This window comes from Zalophus californianus, chromosome 11 (genome assembly GCF_009762305.2).
Source record: "Zalophus californianus isolate mZalCal1 chromosome 11, mZalCal1.pri.v2, whole genome shotgun sequence".
NCBI lineage: Eukaryota > Metazoa > Chordata > Mammalia > Carnivora > Otariidae > Zalophus > Zalophus californianus.
In genome coordinates this window covers 5,982,827-6,002,433 of record NC_045605.1, presented here as the reverse complement: position 1 = coordinate 6,002,433, position 19,607 = coordinate 5,982,827, and the positions used below count along the sequence as shown (strand labels likewise).

Genomic DNA, 19,607 nt, shown 5'->3' with positions numbered 1-19,607 from the left:
TGCCCTTAAGATGGTTTCCTTGGTTCTAAGATTTGTGAGTTTTACTAATACGTGCTGGGTGTTGGCCTGTTTTCCTTGGTCTTGGGAGGGGTCCTCTCTGCCTCTAGGACACGAATGTTTGTTTCATTCCCCAGATTAGGGAAGTCCTCAGCTACAATTTGCTCAGATATATCTTCTCGTCCTCTCTCTCTCTCCACCCCCTCAGGGATCCCAATAATTCTGACATTGGAACGTTTCATGGAGTCACTTATTTCTCTAATTCTGTTTCCATGGATTTTTAGCTGTTTTTCCCAGGCCTCCTCTTTTTCCTTCTTTTCTATCGATTTGTTTCTAGATCACTAATTCGTTCTTCTGCCTCACTCACCTTAGCTGTTAGAGTACCTAGATTAGATTGGATCTCATTGATAGCATTTTTAAGTTCTGCCAGTTTAGCTTTCATTTCTGCCCTTAGAGACTCTATGTTGCCATTAATCGATTTCTCCATTGTAGCCATCATCTTCATAACTGTTACCGTGAAGTCCGTTTCCTACATCTTGATTATATCTGTATCCATCTGTGAATCTGTGGCAGAAGTCACAGTCTCTGAGTCTTTCCTATTTTGGGGGTTCCTCCTCCTAGTCATTCTGTTGAGGGGTGGTTGAAGGAATGTATAGAGTCCAAATTGTTGAGCACTACCCAAGCAAGATGCACCTGTTTTGTAGGGACCTTAGGGTTGTCAGCCTCGGGGTGGGGGGGATGGGCTCAGTGAAAACTGTTTTCTTTTGGGCTTTTGTTCTCTGGCAGCTTTACCTTGTGGTTTTCCACATCTCTTCCAAGAGTCAGAGCAGAAGAGACCATTTCCAACCCTCTGCCTCAGAACAGAGATCACAGTCTGTTCTTCAGGGAGTTCTCCAGGCCACAGTATCTGCATTTCTATCTGTGCTGCTATAAACTGCAGTGTCCTGGGTTGTGCACCCCTCAGCAGCGTTCCCAGTCCTCGGCTCCACGTTGAGGCACGTCTCTGCCCTTTGTGCTTCTAAAACCCCCAGCCGTCCCCAGTTCACATGCATGGCCCCGCCACTCCGGGTTTCCGGCCCCGGGGGGCTTCCCTAAAGTCCTTTCCCCACTGCTATCGGTCTGTGAGTCTGTGCCCCATCCCCAGCGCAGGAGGCTTTTGCTCACCAGCAGTGTAGGATCCCAATGGCTGGCTCCCCCTTCTGTTTATCTTCCAATATGTGCCTGCGCAATCACGGCTGCCTGCTTCATACCTCGAAACCAACCACCTGTGATATTCTGTTTGTAGAGATCCAGATCAATCTTCTTACATCTCAGGCTGATTTCGTGGGTGTTCAGAGTGGTCTTGTAGATATCCAGCTCAATTCAGGGGACCAGTTGGAATAGGGTCCCCTACTCCTCCGCCATCTTTTCTGAGTCCTTGGTTCACTCTTTAGACTGCCCCCCAACATGCATCCCCTTTTCCCTTCTGGACACAGACTAGCCCACTCTTTCCCAGCTTTTAAAGTAAGTGGTACTGAGAATTCAAAGACTTATCTTGGGGGCTTTTTCTTATGAAGATAAAAGATCAGCGGAGCCGTAATCTATTAAAATAAAAATTATTGGTTTGAGATAGATAAAAAAAATCTTCCATTTCTGAATCTGCAAGTGGAACCTGGATGTAGTAAATTCCTTCATTACTTGAGCAGTGGTTCAATGGTACTTTTTAGGATCTTACAAATGAAGCAGTGTTTTCACGTTGGTTAATTTAGAGCCTCATAATAACCCTGTGAAACTGGTGTCGCTGCTCATTTATGCCACCAACTGTCCCTACCCGCTCTCTTCTCTGGACTGTGTTCTCTTAAACCTACTCAAAAGACTTCCACCCTTCAATTAATGCCTCTCTGTCACCTTTATTTTCTCCCTCACTATGGGATCATACCTAACAACATCTTAATATGCTTTAATGTTTCTCATATTTAAAAAAACACCCCTGGAGTCCGTTCTTGCCCACCAGCTGTTGCTCTGTAACTGCTTCTAAGCAGGTGTTATTGTACTTACTGTCTCGACTTTGCCTTCTTCTTAACCCATGCCAGGCTTTCTTCCTTGCTACTCTGCTGTAAACAGTACTTAATAAGGTTACCAGTGACTTTATCTGGCCAAATCTAGTTCTTTATTCTCAATTTACTTGACCTTCCTTGTGCATTTGACACAACTGAGCACATACTCTTTCTTGAAATATGCAGAATATCATCATTCCTCAGTGATGTGAGTGACTTGTTTCTGAATCAGGTTAATGTTGAATACTGAAAGATACTGTGTCAGGATTTTGTGCTTCCCGTAATGTAATGGTAATATACACGGCATGTGTATAAATGTAGTGTCCGTTAATATTTTCACCATCACTTTCTTCAGTCTAGACAACCAGCAAAACAGTAAATCAAGACCTGATTTGTACTGTTTGTCAATTTTTGAGATGAAAATACCCTGGCCTTGGGGAATTTCAAGATACCAAAGTGACCTCCAGTATTGGGAAGAAATGTGCCCTAGTGCACCATAATATATTATTTCCACCATGCAGATACCAGTAGGTAGCACATGGAGGCTAGTAGTTCTCAACCACAGGTGATCTTGCTCCCCAGGGGACATTTGGCAATGTCTGAGGACATTTTTGCTTGTCACAGTTGTGCTACTGGCATCTAGTGGATAGAGTCCAGGGATTTTGCTAAACATCCTGCCATATACGGGACAGCCTCCACAACAAAGAATCCAGCCACAATTATCAGCAATGGCACTGCAATGAACATAAATAACCTCAAGAAATAAATAGTAATAAAATGTAGGGAAGGAAAAAACTTTTTCTATACTATCTTAGGTTTATAATTGGGACCCACAAATTAAACTCACAAAAGACTGACTAACCAGAGAAATGGTAAACAAATTGTGTTTGATGTTAATATTTCAATTTTACATGCACATGGGGGTCTCACAAAAAGGAATTAAAATCCCAGGGGTGCCTGGGTGGCTCATTCAGTTGAACATCTGACTCTTGATTTCAGCTCAGGTCATGTTCTCAAGGTCATGAGATGGAGCCCCACATTGGGCTCAGCAGGGAATCTTCTTGACATTCTCCCTCTACCTCTGGCACCACCCCTTGCCCCTGTGCTCGCTTATGCTCTCTCTCTCAAAATTAATAAAATCTTTAAAAAAAGAGAAAGAAAAGGAATTTAAAACCCAAAGAGGAGGTTAGACTCAGGGTTTTATATACCATTTTACCAAAGGGTGATAAATTTGTGAAGTGACAAGACAAAGGAAAGGATTTTGGACTTCTAGAGGTGGTAAATTATGGGAAGGTAAATAGGGAAATTATTAAAGGTAAGGGTTATTTTAGTAAGGTTTGTTTGTAAAGACCCATCTCAGTGCTGACTTCTTATCTCTGGTGATAATGCTTATTTTTCTCCTGTTGGTACAGTAAAGGAGAGAGACAACAAAGGGGAATTTGTGTCTCACTTTTAGGCAGATGGGGAGGGTAGAGAGCTTTTCATGCATTTGTTTTCTAGATTGCCTTTAGCTCAAAATAATCCTTATGCCAAACTGGCATATTTTAAGGTGGTACATTATGATCCCCTATAATAGTATGATAAATAGAGGTGATAAATTTTTAGTGTTTGTTACCTTTATTTATTTGTAAGCTTAAATATTTTTTAGTAATCACTGTGTTTAAAAACTAGCTTATAAAATTCTTGAAAATTTAAATTTTGGTTCCACTCAGCTAATACAAGCCAGCTGTGGTGCACCATCCAAACCAGAAGTTTGTAGTCATTTCCCATATAATTATAGTACAGTGCCTGCCTACCTCTTTGACCTTTTCCCCATACTTCTGCCTCTTCTCTAAGCTCCAACAACACTGCTTTCCTTCTTTCAGCCACTTGAACACACCAACCTCCTTATCTCAGAGTGTTTTTATCTTCTATTCCCTGTGCCTAGAACTCTCGTCTACAATTTTCCTGTAGTTGCTGCTTTGCATCATGAAAATCAACGTCTCCTCAGTAGAGAGGCCTTTGCTGACTACTTGTGCTAACATAGCCCTGATCGTTCTTTATCCCACCGTTCTGTTTTATCTTCTTTATTGCACATGTAGTTCTTTAGGTTTTTAACTCCATATTTTATTTTATGTTATCTTAGTTTTAATTTCAAGTAGGCTCCGCAATCCATGTAGGGCTCGAACTCATAATCCTGAGATTAAACATTGCATGCTCTACCAACTGAGCCAGCCAGTTTTCTGGCTACACAGAAATATCTTTTTCTTTAAACATCAAGTATTTTCTCCATATTTTAAATAACATATTATTCTATTCTTGATTTGTTTTAGATGTAGTTATTATCTGATAATTTTCTATAATACAAACCTCTTACACCAAAGTGCCACAACACACATATATACTTACACACACTCATCCTCTCCCCTCGTCTTCCTAATTAAAACAACAGAGAAATCCTGCCATAATACTAAGTAGGATTCAGAAATTTAATTGCATACAATATAACATTGATTTAATCCAAAGTAACTAAATATCCAGGGTCAGTCTACTTTGGAGACAGAAGCTAGTCAGCAATCATGTTACATCCAAATTGATATCATCACGGGTGATATTATCATAGAGTATGTAATTACAGGGTATTACTATTGTAACACATATTGGTAGAGTTAATACTAATATATACATAGTATGATTGCATAATTATTCATGGATGAGCCAGAGCAAGCTTAGTTTTTTTGTTTCCTTTTGCCCCCCTTCAGAATGATACTTAAAAAAACACAAGTGAGGTCATGTTATTGCTCTGGTATAACCATCCAATAGCTACCCATCACACTTAAAGTTCTCACTTTTCAAATGGAAGGTCCTGTGGGATCTGTGATACCACTACCTCTCTACTTTGATCTCCTACCTCTTCTCTTTGGCTATAGTCACACTGGCCTTCTTCCTGTTCCAGGCTCCTATTTCTGTGTCTTCACTTTTGCTCTTCTATCTGCCTACAAAGTTCTTCAGGTATGTGAATGGCTCCCTCCATTTCATTCAGCTTTGTGCTCAAAACAATAATAAATTAATATAATATGGAAAATGTTTAGCCTTCTCTTCAATAAGTATTTATTCAAAACAGTTTTTAATTGCTGTATGATATTAATGAAATGTTAAAGTCTGCCTCTCATTACCAACACCCACCCTACTAAACCCCATCCAAACAAGGAGACTGAAGTCAGAGTAAGAACTCAAGCAAGATTAAGATCCTCACAATTGGTGTCTGGTATATGTACAAGGGTATCATCTATTGTTGTTACAGATGCCAGTTTCTAGAGTGTTAAGCACAAAATCAGCTGAATGTAACTCCTGGGCCTGATCCTAAGACTAAACTTTAGAGCAATTTTCAGTGGTGAGGAAGCTTTTAAAAATTTGTTTCCAATATGTGGGCCATTACTTTAATAACGTAAAAGTGACTTACTAGAGAAAGGAAAGCAAATAACAGAGATGTACCATACAAACTAGAATCCCACTGATGGTGTGTTTGTGTACCACAGCAGTGTCAAATTGCTGCAAGACTTTCTGACTACTCTCAGTTTCTTTATTTCATCTGGTAACATGCCAATTCAGACTGGCATAGGTCTGTGAGCCACACTCACAGTAGCACAGCTCTTAGAGATCCACCTGCAGAAGATCCACCCTGACCCCTTTTGGGTCAAGCCTGCAATGAGTTGTCCTGCTGATGACCAACTCATTTTTTAAAAAACTCTTCTTATTATTCAAGTAATATATGTTCATTGTAGAAGTAAGCAAAATAACCATTTAAAATTCTTTCTTAATTCTATCACCACTGTTAACATTCAAACTCATACATACATAGTTATACACATGTGTGCACATACCCACATATGTCACTTTATACCTTAAATCACTGAGCATTGATAACAGATTATCACAGCTTAATTACCGGAGAGATTATTAATAGATCCACAATAGTCCTTATGTCTGATTTATGTTTAGTTTTTCATTTTTGTAAAACCTAGAAGTGAAGCATTCATAGTTTATACATGTTTATACATGTAAATTGATCAGTGTTTGAGGAGAGGATGGCAGTATCAAAATTTTAATGAGCATACTCCATTCCTTTTATTTATTTTTTTAAGATTATTTGTTAGCAGGAGGAGAGGCAGAGGGGCAGGGAGAGAGAGTATCTCAAGCAGACTCCCCTCTGAGCAGTAGAGCCCAACTCGGGGCCCCATCTCACAACCCTGTAATCATGACCTGAGCCAAAACCAAGAGTTGGATGCTTAACCAACTGAGCCACCCAGGAGCACCCCCGCTTCCTTCTTTAAATGCAGTTGTATATATTTGAACTACATGTACATCATAAAACCAAAACCACACAGTATGAAAGAGTAGATGGGAATAAAACCTCCTTTTTATTCCTATCCAACAAAAATGGTTGTACATGTACCCAAATATATGTATAAGAATAGTCATTTTGTAATTGTAACAGCAAAAAATAGAAACAATCTATTCAATACTGTTCAGTACTAAAGAGTAAATAAATTATGGTGTATCCAGGAATACTGTGCAACTATAAAGAGTGAGGAAATATGCATTAACATGGAAAAGTCTTCCAACACATACTGTTAAGTAAAGAAAGCAGAAAATATGTATAGTTTCATCACACTGATGAAAACAAACCTGTGTGTAGTGTGTGTGTGTGTACATATGTATATATGGGTGTACATGTATACATATATATACATTTAAATTTTAAATATATAAGAAAAGATCTGGAAGAGTCACACATCTATTAATGGATAAAGTTAACCTTTGAAGAGAGGACTGGTCTAGAAGAAATGGAGATGGAGGATTTTAACTTTTACTCTATTCTATATTTGAAACTTTTACTATAAGAATGTATGTGTGTCATTTATATAACTTTTAAAGTAACTAAATCTAGACAGTAGTATAAATAATTTTGGATTTTAAACAGTAAGAAGATATTAAATAAGGAATGATATTTACACATTCTTCTAATGCCTTTTAAATATTGCCCTAATGCTATGTTTATTTGTGAATAACCAAATATCTGTATTCTGTATTTTGACCAGTGAAAAAGAACATGGACAGGAAAACATGAGTAATGAATCAAGGTGACCACTATTTCAAAATTCAGTATAATTATTTTTCTATTTTTTTCTCACGTTTCAAAGTTGAAATTTTTGTATGATTTTTTAAAATGACGATAAATCACAGATGGCAAAGTTATCATCTGTATTTATTTCTCTTAATGATAGAAATAGGGACAGTATCCTTAAAAATTATTAAAGCTGATTATCACACTATTCAAAAAGAAAACTTTTTTTTCCCTTAAGTGTCCTGAAATACACTGATAAACTATACTTCATTTCTTCTCCACCTTCTTGCTAAGAAGAGTGTATCTCAAAATACTATCCTTTGACACAAATTAGCAAACATTGTAAGCCCCAAATATTCCTTACTATAATTTGTGCGAATAGTTATCTGTAAATTGTGATAATGAATTGCTTAAAATGTTGTTACATCACTTTTTAAACCAGAACAGTGTACATGGATAGTTCCTATTTTTAAAAATTGTTTGTATTATAATAAAAGATACATTGCATTGAGTAGTTACAGTACTCGATGCTTCACCTGTATTACCTAATTTAATCCTCCTAATTCTATGAGATAGGTACTATGTATGAGTCCCCATATTTCACAGATGAGGAACTGAAGTTGAAGTAAGTTAAATAACTTACTCAAGATCACCCAGCTAAGTATGAGGTAGAATTTTTTTAAATATTTAAACCCCCATGGAGCGCCTGGGTGGCTCAGTGGTTAAGTGTCTGCCTTCTGCTCAGGTCATGAGCCCCGCATTGGCCTCCCCCACTCAGCGGGGTGTCTGCTTCTCCCTCTGACTCTCCCTGCTCTTTTTTTTTTTTTTAAAGATTTTATTTATTTATTTGAGAGAGAATGAGAGACAGAGAGCACGAGAGGGAAGAGGCTCAGAGGGAGAAGCAGACTCCCTGCTGAGCAGGGAGCCCGATGTGGGACTCGATTCCGGGACTCCAGGATCATGACCTGAGCCGAAGGCAGTCGCTTAACCAACTGAGCCACCGAGGCGCCCTGACTCTCCCAGCTCTTGTACTTTCTCTCTCTCGGTGTCTCTCAAGTAAATAAAATCTTAAAAAAAAAAAAAATTTAAATCCCCATGTATCTCACTTTAGACCCACAGACTTAACCTCTATCCCCATGCCTCCTATAGTATTAAAACTATTTGAAGAGAAAGAAAAAAATCATACATTGTTTTTCATAGAGCACCTTCTCCCTATTGTTAAAAATATCAATTTTTTTAAAACTCAACAATATATACAGTCAGGAAGAAAACATCTCTAGTTTTGTTTTTGTTTTTTTATTTTTTAGGTTTTTTTTTTAAGATTTTATTTATTTGACAGAGACATAGCGAGAGAGGGAACATAAGCAGGGGGAGTTGGGAGATGGAGAAGCAGGCTTCCCGCTGAGCAGGGAGCCCAATACGGGACTCGATCCCAGGACACTGGGATCGTGACCTGAGCCAAAGGCAGACGCTTAACGACTGAGCCACCCAGGCACTCCGTCTTTAGTTTTAAGCTTGAAAATAAACATCAAGAGAAAATAAGAAAGAAAATTTTTTTTCTTTAATTTTTCCTATAAATGGCATATCTGATAGAGAATTTTTCTCTTTGGTCTTTGTCTCTCTAAATACAATGCGTGTATTAGTTAATGTCTGTTATATATTTAAATACTTAAGGGATTGGGAATTTATAAATCCTTATAAATTTCACATTTTACGAGCAACAGTTCAGGATTTTAAAATTTGGGGCAGAATTTATTCACTTAGTTTGGACTATGATAAAGCATCTCAGAACCGTATTGCTGTTATAAATGTAATGGATAACAATATACTGTGAAGTATTAGTAACAGAGATTAAGTAAAACCCATGTTTCTCCCTGTGTTCAGTGCAGGACCCTTTTTTTTTCCTTTTTATTTAACTATTGGAGCATTGTGTCCTTTATAATGTAACCTCACAGAATTGGGACACTGAAAGCGCCTTTGGAGTTAATTTATTGCAGTGCTTTTATTTTACAGCTGATGAAACCGAAGCCTAAAGATGTTGAGCTATTTGTCTAAGCTTACATTAAGTAGCAGTATGAAGTAAAACTAAACCACATGGGCAGTCTCTCAGTTCAGTAGTCTTCATTCTATGGTTCCGTGTAAAAAAACTATCAAAAAGAGTGGGTTACTTATAAAGCTTATCTATAGCTTGTATTTCCTTACGTATACGGACAACAAATAGAATTGTTGTACACAACTTACATAACCTAGAGAAACAATTCTTGCAGTACACTTTTCTGATAACATTGGAGCAATATTGGAACAGTTCCATTATTTGACTAATCAGTCATTCAATTTTGAATGACATCCTTTTTTAGGATAATAAATGCTTAAGCAATATAAGAAAGAATTGAGCTTACTACAAATTTTTTATGTGTGGTAAAATATGCAAAAAGCAATATTAACCATCTTAACCATTTGTGAGCGAGCGTACAGTTCACCTTCATAATGTTGTGCAGCCATCACCACCATCAACCTCCATAACTCTTTTCATCTTGTAGAACTGAAACCCATACCCATTAAACCATAATCAACCTGTACCCCCACCATGCCACTGGCAACCACCATTCTACTTTGTGTCTATGATTTTGACTTCTGTAAGTATCTCATCTAGGTAAAATCATACAGTATTTGTCTTTTTATGACTGGCTTATTTCAATTAGCATAATATCCTCAAGGTTTATCCATGTTATAGTGTGTGTCAGATTTCCATTCTTTTAATAGCTAAGTAATATTATATTGTATGTATATATAACATTTTGTTTATTCATCCATTAGTGGACACTTGGGTTGTTCTTATGTTTAGCTATTGGGAATAATGCTGCTATGAACTTGGGTATACAAATTTCTCTTTGAGATCCTACTTTCACTTCTTTTTCATATACACCTAGAAATGAAATTGCTAAATCATATGGTATTTTTATTTTTAGGTTTTTAGGAATTGCCGTATTTCCATAGTGGTTTTACCATTTTATATTCTTACCAACAGTGCACAAAAGTGCCAATTGCTCCACATCTTTGCCAACATTTCTTATTTTCTGTTTTTTTGATAGTAACCATCCTAATGAGTATGAGGTGGTATCTCATTATAGTTTTCATGTGCATTTCCCTAATGATTAGTGATGTAGAGCATGTTTTGTGTGATTATTGGTTGTTTGTATATCTTATTTGGAGAAATATATTGTCCATTTTTAAAATCAGGTTTGGTTTTTGTTGGGTTTAGGGAGTTCTCTATTCTGGATGTTAAACCCTTATCAGATACATGTTAATATTTTCTCCTACTCTGTGAGTTGTTTTTTTATTTTGTTGCTAGTATCTATTGATGCATATAATTTTATTTTTTCATGAAGTCTCATTTGTCTGTTTTCACTTTTGTTGCGTATTCTTTTGGTGTATATCCAAGAAGTCATCACCAAATCCAGTGTTGTAAAACTTTTGACCTCTTTTCTTCTAAGCATTTTATGGTTTTAGGTCTTATATTCAATAATTTAATCCATTTTGAGTTCAGTTTTGTATATGGTGCTAGAAAAGAGTCTTCATTCTTTTGCATGTGGATATCCAATTTTCTCAACACTGTTGAGAAGATTATTCTTTGCCCATTGAATGGTCTTGGCACCTGTCAAAATGTATATGTAAGGGTTTATGGTATGTATATGTAAGGGATTATTTCTGAGATGTTTATTCAGTTAGTCTGTGTGTTTGTCTTTATGCCAGTGCCACATCGTTTTGAGTACTGTAGCTGTATAGTAAGTTTTGAAATTAGGATGTGTTAGTCCTCCAGCTTCTTTCTTTTTCTATTTTAGCTATTCTGGGTGTCTAGAGATTCCACATAAATTTTGAAGTGGGCTTTTGTATTTCTGCAAAACAATGTCATTGGAATTTTGTTAGGGATTGCATTCAATCTATAGATCACTTTGGGTGGTATTGACATCTTAAAAATATTAAGTCTTCCAATCTATGAACATGAAATGGCACGTTCATTTATTTATGTCTCTTTAATTTCATTCAGTGTTTTGTAGTTTTCATTGTACAAGTCTTTCTACCTACTTGATGAAATTAATTCCTAAGTATTTTATTCTAGTTGATGCTAATATATATATATATATATAATTATTTTTGTACTTTCCTTTTCAGATTGTTCATTGTTACTGTAGAGAAATGCAACTGATTTTCCTGTGGTGGCTTTATACCTGCTACTTTGTTGAGTTCATTTTTTTAGTTCTGAAAGTTTTTTGTGGAATAATTAGGTTTTATATTTAAAGTCTATTTTGTCTGATATTAAGATAGCCACCACTCCTTTCTTTTGGTTACTATTTGCATGGAATATCTTTTTCCATCTTTTCACTTTCAGTCTGTTTGTGTCTTTGAATCTAATGTGAGTCTATTTTGCATAGCATATAGTTGGATTTTGTGTTTTTATCCATGCTGCAAATCTCTGTATTTTGATTGCAGAGTTTAAACCATTTACATTTAAAGTAATTACTGAGAAAGAGGGCCTTACTTCTGTCTTTGCTATTTGTTTTCTATATGCTTTATAACTTTTTTAAAAAATATTTATTTATTTGTCAGAGAGAGAGAGAGTGAGTGAGCACTAGCAGGGGGAGCAGCAGGCTCTCCGCTGAGCAGGGTGCCTGATGCAGAACTCGATCCCAGGACCCTGGGATCATGACCTGAAGGCAGACACTTAACCAACTGAGCCACCCAGGCATCCCTGCTTTATAACTTTTAAATCATTTCCTGCATTACTGTCTTCTTTTGTGTTTAGTTGATTTTTTATAGTGAAACATTTAAATTCATTTCTCATTTCCTTTTGTGTATACTCTGTAGCTGTTTCCTTTGTGGTTACCGTGGGGATTACATTTAACATCCTAAAGTTAAAGCACTCCATTGTGGATTTATGCCAGTTTAACTTCATTAACATACAAAACTCCTCTTTTACAGCTCCATCCCAACTCCTTTTAATTGTTGATGTTACAAAATTACATCTTTATACGTTGTGTGCCCCAAAACACAATCTAATATTTTAAATATACTTGTCTTTTAAATTAAACAGTATGTGGAATTACAAACCAAAGTTACCGTAATTCTAGTTTTTAGAATTATAATTTTAAAAAAAAATATATTGTTCTCTTAAATCATGTAAAAAACAAAAAATAGAGTTACAAATTATTGTTACAATAATATTAGCTTTTATAACTGCCCATGTATTTACTTTTAATGAAATTCCTATTTCTTCATATAACTTTGAGTTACTGTCAGGTGTCCTCTCATTTTTCCCTGCAGGATTCTCTTGAACATTTCTTGCAGGGCAGGTCTAGTAGCAATGAACTCTTACAGCTTCTGTTTATCTGGGAATGTCTTAATTTCTCCCTTACTCTCCAAGAGCAGGTTTGTTAGATGTAGGATTCTTGTCTTTTTTTGTTGTTGTTGTTAAGCAGTTTGAATATATTGACCCACTGCCTTCTGGCCTCCAAAGTTTCTGATGAGAAATCTGTTAATGTATTAAAAATTCCTTGTATATGATGAATCACTTCTCCCTTGTTGTTTTCAAGGGTTTCTCTTTATCTTTGGCTTTCAAAACTTTAATTATAATGTGTCTTAGTGTGGATGTATCTTTGAGTTGATCTTACTTGGAGTCTGTTGAGCTTCTGGGATGTTGATATTCATGTATTTCATCAAATTTGGCATTTTTCAGCCATTATTTCTTGAGATACCTTTTCTTCCCCCTTCTTTTTCTTTTCTCCTTCTGGGACTCCCACAATGTGCATGTTGGTCTGCTTACTGGTGTACCATAGGTCTCTTAGGCTCTATTCACTTTTATTCACTCTTTTTTCTTTCTCAGACTTAACAGCTTCCTTTGGTTTATCTTCAAGTATGCTGATTATTTCTTCTGCCTGCTTAACTATGCTTTTGAATCCCACTAATAAATTGTTCCTTTCAGTTATTCTACTTTTCAGCTTCAGAGTTTCTATTTGGTCTCTTTTTAGGTTTTGTTTCTTTATAGATATTTCCATTTTGTGCAGCATTTCTTGAATTTCTCCAGATCTTCCTTCAGTTTTTTGAGCATCTTTAAAACAGTGTTTTAAGGTCTTTGTCTAGTAGATCTACCATCAGGTCTTTTTCAGGCTCAGTTTCTGTTGATTTACTTTTTTCCTTGAGTGAGCCATCATTCTGTGCTTCTTTATATGCCTTATAATTTTTTGTTGAAAAGTGGAAATTTGAATTTAATAATGCAGGTACTCTGGAAATGAGCTTCTTTCCTTTCCTCAGAGTTTACTGTGTTGTTTGTGTGTGTGTGTGTGTTTTCTTTTTTTTAATTGCTGTAGACCGTTTCCATAGCTTACAAGGATCAGTTAAGGATCAGCCGGAATTGTAAACTTAAGGTCTCAGTTTTCTGAGTCTGTGCCTTTCCCTGGAAATGACGGGTCACTTTCTAATTTTCTCCCTCTTTATAGTTATTTTTGAATGTCCTAGTTTTGAATGCCTGGCCCCCAGAGGGGGAAAGGAGAACAATGTAGAGGGAAGGAAAAACCCTTTAAGTTCCCTGGAAGTTGCCAGATGGGAAGGGCTTGCAACAATGGTGGAGGGTGGGGGTGCAGCAGCAATGACTGCCCTCCTGTTTGTCTGCACCTCTGTAATCAGAGGCAGCAGCCAACAATCCCAGCACAGACCTCCTGTATTTCCAGGACAGAGTCCTTTTTCCCCAGCCGCTCCCCCACAAGCTGTGTGCAGGTTGTTCCTGCACATGTACGCAGCTGCCGCTGGGGCTGAGGGGAGGGAGTGGATAGCTAGGGCTGGGCAAAGAGCCAGAATTGACCAGAGTTAACCGCCATTTACCCCCAAGCCTTCCTCTGGGAGTTGCAAGACTTCAGTAGAGTCCAGAGTCCCAAACAGTGACATTAGATTCGGCCAGTGCGGTTGTCTAGATGGGAAGATACATTCCTGGTGCTTCCTTAGTCCCCTTTATTCCCAGGATCCTCTCTGTCTGCTGCAACTTTTTAAAGGACTCCGAAACTATGCTTTTCTGGCTTCTCCCATTACTTATTTCTTCACAGTATTAATAAAAATTATGGCTAGAACTAGTAATTTTGTTTTGCTTCTTAGTAGTCAGGCTTCGTCTCTTTTTCTGGCAGTTTAATGCATGATTTATTAACTTGTCAGCACATTTGCAAGTTACAAAGTAAGAAAAATTCTATAATCATCTCTAACTCTAGGTTAGGAGCCTGGATAAACTTGGGATGAAACTGTCATTGTGCTTGTTGATTAAGAAAAGCTTATTTGGGAGCGCCTGGGTGGCTCAGTCAGTTAAGCATCTGCCTTTGGCTCAGGACATGATCTGGGACCAAGCCTCACGTTGGGCTCCCTACTTAACCTGCTTCTCCTTCTCCCTCTGCAGCTCCCCCTGCTTGTGCTCAGTTGCTCTCTCTCTCTCTCTCTGTCAAATAAATAAATAAAAAATCTTAAAAAAAAAAAAAAAAAGCTATTTGAAGTCATTGAATGGGGACATGAAAGGTCATGGATTTTCAAGAGAAACTGACATGGGTTTAATACTGGCTTAGTCAATCACTATTTGACCTTGGGCCTTGAAGTGCAGTCTCATCTCTAACATTAGCAAATTGGCAAAATCTGCTCTGCAAGATTGTTGTTTAAATTAGAAAAAGAAACAAATTGGAGGATATAAGACAATCAATAATAGGTAAAATTTTTATTTCTATTAAAATTATTTTGATACCAAATCTCATCAGTATTATATCCTTTACTCAGCTTCTGTTTTTCTTGAGTTCTAGTGAGTTTCATAATGGAGTTTATAAAGAGATTTTGAATATACCCTTTTTGCTTATTTTAGGACTTTCAAATGCCTTGGAAAGAGGAGTCAGAACTTATAGAGAGGGATAAAGCTGCCAGAATCATTCAGAAGGCCTGGAAATGTTTCCTTGTGAGTTTATTTCACTTTTTGCAGCTTGATTGCAATATAATTTATATATCATAAGGTTCACCTGTTGAAAGTGTACAATTCGGTAGTTTTTAGTATATTTACGGATTTGTGTACCACCCTTTGCTTTAAAAGCACACATTGTTTAGAAGTTAAAAAACTTAACATTAATTAGTTATCTTCTTAGCCTCACAAATCCTTACTGAACTCCTGGTCAGGGCCAGTCACTTTGATAATGGCTACGATCAATGAAAATATCACTACTAGGGTTTTTTGGCTTTAACCTCTAAAATTTTATTTCTTGACTCGGGAATCAGGTTTTTGAACAGGTGTTAGGGATACATTAAATATTTAATTATTAAATATTTATTGAGTACCTACTTTTGAAGACAATGTTTAATAATAAACTGTGTCTGAATTAACGTACTTATTTATCATGCTTTAGTGTGGGTATGGCTGGTCCCATTGGTGTAAGGAATATTCTGAGTTGATTCACCTGGTTGGGTGAGAGCCAACAGCTAATATGACTCTACTCTTTCCTCTGTGATAGCAGTAACACTGTCTGTGTTTGATAATTTTGTGTGAAGTGGCATGGCTCTGTTTCTAGCACACGAGAATACCTTTGTATTGGCTCATTAAGTCTTGCAAAATAGCTTCCATTATTTGTTTCTTTTGCCTCTTTCAAAGCCATAAAATCCATAACTATTGATTTCCAATACTAAAATAATAATTTGCTTTTAAAATCTATTCCTTTGATGGTTTCTGTTAGCCTACTTGTTAACTAGCCTTAAGCTTTTCTGTTATTTGTAACTTCCTTTATCCCACATCCAAGTCCAACCAGACACATTACTTTGTATACCTTTTATATTCCTAGCACTGTGTGAGGCACTTTACAGTACCTCCTTGCCCTTAAGGAGTTTCAGTAGAGAAGCCCTGTATATAAACAGACAAGCGTGTGTGTATATGTATTTCATTTCATTTTATTTTTTTAAGATTTTATTTATTTATTCATCAGAGATAGAGAGAGAGAGGCAGAGGGAGAAGCAGGCTCCCCACTGAGTAGGGAGCCCGATGAGGGACTCAACCCCAGGACCCTGGGATCATGATCTGAACTGAAGGCAGACGCTTCACTGACTGAGCCACCCAGGTGCCCTGTGTATGTGTATTTTAAAAAGATGGTAGACTGAGCATATATTTTCACTTTTTGTCCCTGCAGAACCCTATTGAAATGACAGTATACAGAAAGTTAACCCATACCAGAGAAAAGGGAGTTCATGAGCAGATTAATTTTATCTCATTTTTGGAAAACCAAAAACAGATCATAGCATCCTGTTGGATAGAACTGTGTAGAAGACTTGCCTTGACACACATCAGAGGGCTCCAGTGAGAGAGCTGATTCGTCCCTGGGACCCTAGAAAGGATATCAATTCTGAGTTAGCAATTTACACTTGATCTTAGCCAAAAGGCCAAGAAGCGATTTGGAGTTAGCAATTTAAAAGATCTGGAAGGAGAATGACCGTAGGCAAGAGGATTACTTGTATGTAGTGTAGCTGTGACAGATGTCCGTACTGTCACTTCAAGCCCCAAAGCTACAGGTAGATGGATATTTACCATTGGTTAAAAAATTTGCTTGTAGATGGAGATTTACTATTAGGGAAAAAAACCCTGATGGCTTATCTCTTTTGTAAAAAATTAAGTGAACTTTTTATTTGGAAAAGCTAATTCTATTGTGGATTTGGCACTACATGTAAAAATCTCTTGATTTTGGTATTTGAAAGACACCCTGCTTGATTGCTGGCTACCTAACCATACCTGCCCCCCGTAAGAAAGTCTACTGATTATCTTATTCCACCCACATTACAAAGCTCCCAGACCATCTTCCCATTCATATGTGACAACAATGGGAAAACGGAGACTTACAAAAAAGCTCAGGATACTCCGACCAGTTCCCTGGAAAAATTGACATAGACCTTCATTCTTAACTATTAATGCACAACCAAGGATCAGCTGATATTTAAGGGAAATCAATGATGTAAAAAAAAGATAGAGAATGGGTGCCTGGGTGGCTCAGTTGGTTAAGCGACTGCCTTTGGCTCAGGTCATGGTCCTGGAGTCCCAGGATCGAGTCCCACATTGGGCTCCCTGCTCAGCAGGGAGTCTGCTTCTCCCTCTGACCCTCCCCCTTCTCATGTGCTCTCTCTCTTTCATTCTCTCTCTCTCAAATAAATAAATAAATAAAATCTTTAAAAAAAAGAGAATAAGAAAGTTTTAAAAATGAAATAAAAATGGTGATCAGTTTAGTTAAGATCAGTATGTTGAATGTCTCTAAGCGGGCTGTATTGGAAGATAAAATGGTACCCCGTGCAACAGAAGGTATGACTGCACAGTTGCATTTAAAAAGTGGTTAGAAACTGAAGAGAAGCTAACCATGAAAGTCATGGAACCATAATAGTTCTGAGATTCAAAGAGAATACATTTGATCTTAAGTCTAGAAACATTCTGCTTCAAGTGGCTCAGAGGATGACTTCTAAATAAGGATGCCTAATTTTAACATATTACGTTGCCTTATAAATGAATAATCTGCATAGTCAAACTAATGTAAATGAAGGCATTTTCTCACATTTGAATATTTTAAATAAAAATAATATATATATATTTCTTTAAGTAAAATAATGTAGGAGAACTTATAAATAAAAGCACTTCTTTTACCCTCTCATACTCTTCTCTACCCTCATATCCTAAAAGCAACCACTTTTAACTGTTTTTTGTTTTAGATCTTGTAGTAGTTATTTCTGTGTTTCTGCATAATATGCTTGTATAATTATTTTTTATTTGTCAACTTTAGAAGTGACCCATTGATTTTCTGCAAAGATAACTGAGAGCTTATCTTGCTTATCCCTTACACAGCCTTGCTTATCTCCCCTCCCAGTGTCATATATGATTATTTTTTAGTTCTTCTATTTGTTACCTTACTTCTTTAAAGAACATTCAACCCTTTGTTGCTTGTCCCGTCATGCTAACGTAAGATTATGTGACTTATTATGTATGACGAGGATGTAAATACCCCTACCCCTCCTTTTCTTTTTTGCCTATAACCTCCCAACCTTCAAATCCCCAAATCCCGTTACATCCACTGTTACACTGTCAGTATTCACTTTGAGGAGTCTCTCAGATATCCTGAACAGAAGTCCTTTATTGAATACGTGTGTTGCAGATATTTTTTTTAGACTGGCCTAATTGCATCCTTAAAGGTGTTTTTTGATAATGACAAGTCTTTAATTTTCATTAAATCCAATTTATCTCTTGTTCTTTATAGTTAGTGTTTTCTATGTCCTGTTTAAGAAATGTTTCCCTAGGGGCGCCTGGGCGGCTCAGTCAGTTGTGTCCAACTCCTGATTTCGGCTCAGGTCATGATCTCCGAGTAGTGAGAGCAAGCCTCACGTTGGGCTCCACACTCACAGTGGAGTCTGCTTGAGATGCTCTCTCCCTCTGCCCTCCCCTCTGCATGCTGTCTTTCGCTCTCTAAAACAAGTAAATAAATCTTAAAAAAAAAAAGAAAGTTTACCTAAAGAGGTGACAATATCAAAATGGCAACATAGGTCATTCTTAACTTCAGTCCGCCTCGCAAGAAGACCAACTAACAACTATCCATAGAAAGCACTCTTGTGAAAATCCCAGAGCCCAGGACCAGAGAGAACAGGAAGGACCACATTAGAAGGAGCGGAGGAGGGGCTTCACTTTGATCACATCACCAGGCACAAGGCAGCCCTGAGGAGCCCACTGGGCCTTTCCTTTCTCCAGTGGGGAAGGAGATCCCAAGGTGGACACCCAAATCACCCAGGACAGTATTACTTGTCAAACATATTGAAATAAATCTGGGGGAAATGTTTATGTAACCTGAAGTCAGAAGATATTTTCCTTATATTTTTTCTAGAGGCTTAATTGCTTTAGTTGTAGATTGAGACCTAGTATCCATCTCAAATTAATGTTTGTGATGATGAGAGGTATGGACAAAGTTCATTTTTGTCTTTATGGATAACCAAATGATTAAGTACCTTTTTACTGAAAATACCCTTCTTTCCATAGTAAATTGTGGGGGTGCCTTTGTTTAAATCATGTAATCATATATGTGAAGTGTTTCTATCATCTCTGTTCAGTTGCACTGGTCTATTTGTCTTTATTTGAGTCAATACCACACTGTCTCAGTAACTGTAGCTCTGTTAGAAGTACAGGTAGATGGCACTACAGTCCTCCAACTTGGATGTTCTTCCCGATTGTCATAGCTCTTCTAGGGCTTTTGCATTTCCATGTATTGCAAAAATTATTGTGGAGATTATATAATTGGCATTGAATTGAATCAGATCAGTTTGGGAGAGAACTGATATTTTTCTACACTGAGTTTTCATGAACACGGTGCATATCTTTATTTATTAGATCTTTAAAATTTTTTCTCCATAATGTTTTGTAGTTTGCAGTGTAGAAGTCTTAAACATCT

The 19,607-nt window shown here is 37.1% G+C and overlaps 1 protein-coding gene across 4 annotated transcripts in view; it reads left to right on the top strand.

Moving 5' to 3' along the window:
* C11H11orf65 (chromosome 11 C11orf65 homolog) overlaps positions 1–19,607 on the top strand; it is a 70,153-nt gene that overhangs the window by 5,027 nt on the left and 45,519 nt on the right. For 3 of the 4 annotated variants that reach the window (XM_027580546.1, XM_027580543.1, XM_027580545.1), the window contains exon 2: positions 15,026–15,115. In XM_027580546.1, coding sequence (XP_027436347.1) covers positions 15,035–15,115 — 81 coding nt within the window. In that variant the 5' untranslated portion in view covers positions 15,026–15,034. Of the gene's footprint in view, positions 1–7,114; positions 7,157–15,025; positions 15,116–19,607 lie in introns of all 4 variants that reach the window. The other variant, XM_027580544.1, reaches the window with a different exon arrangement.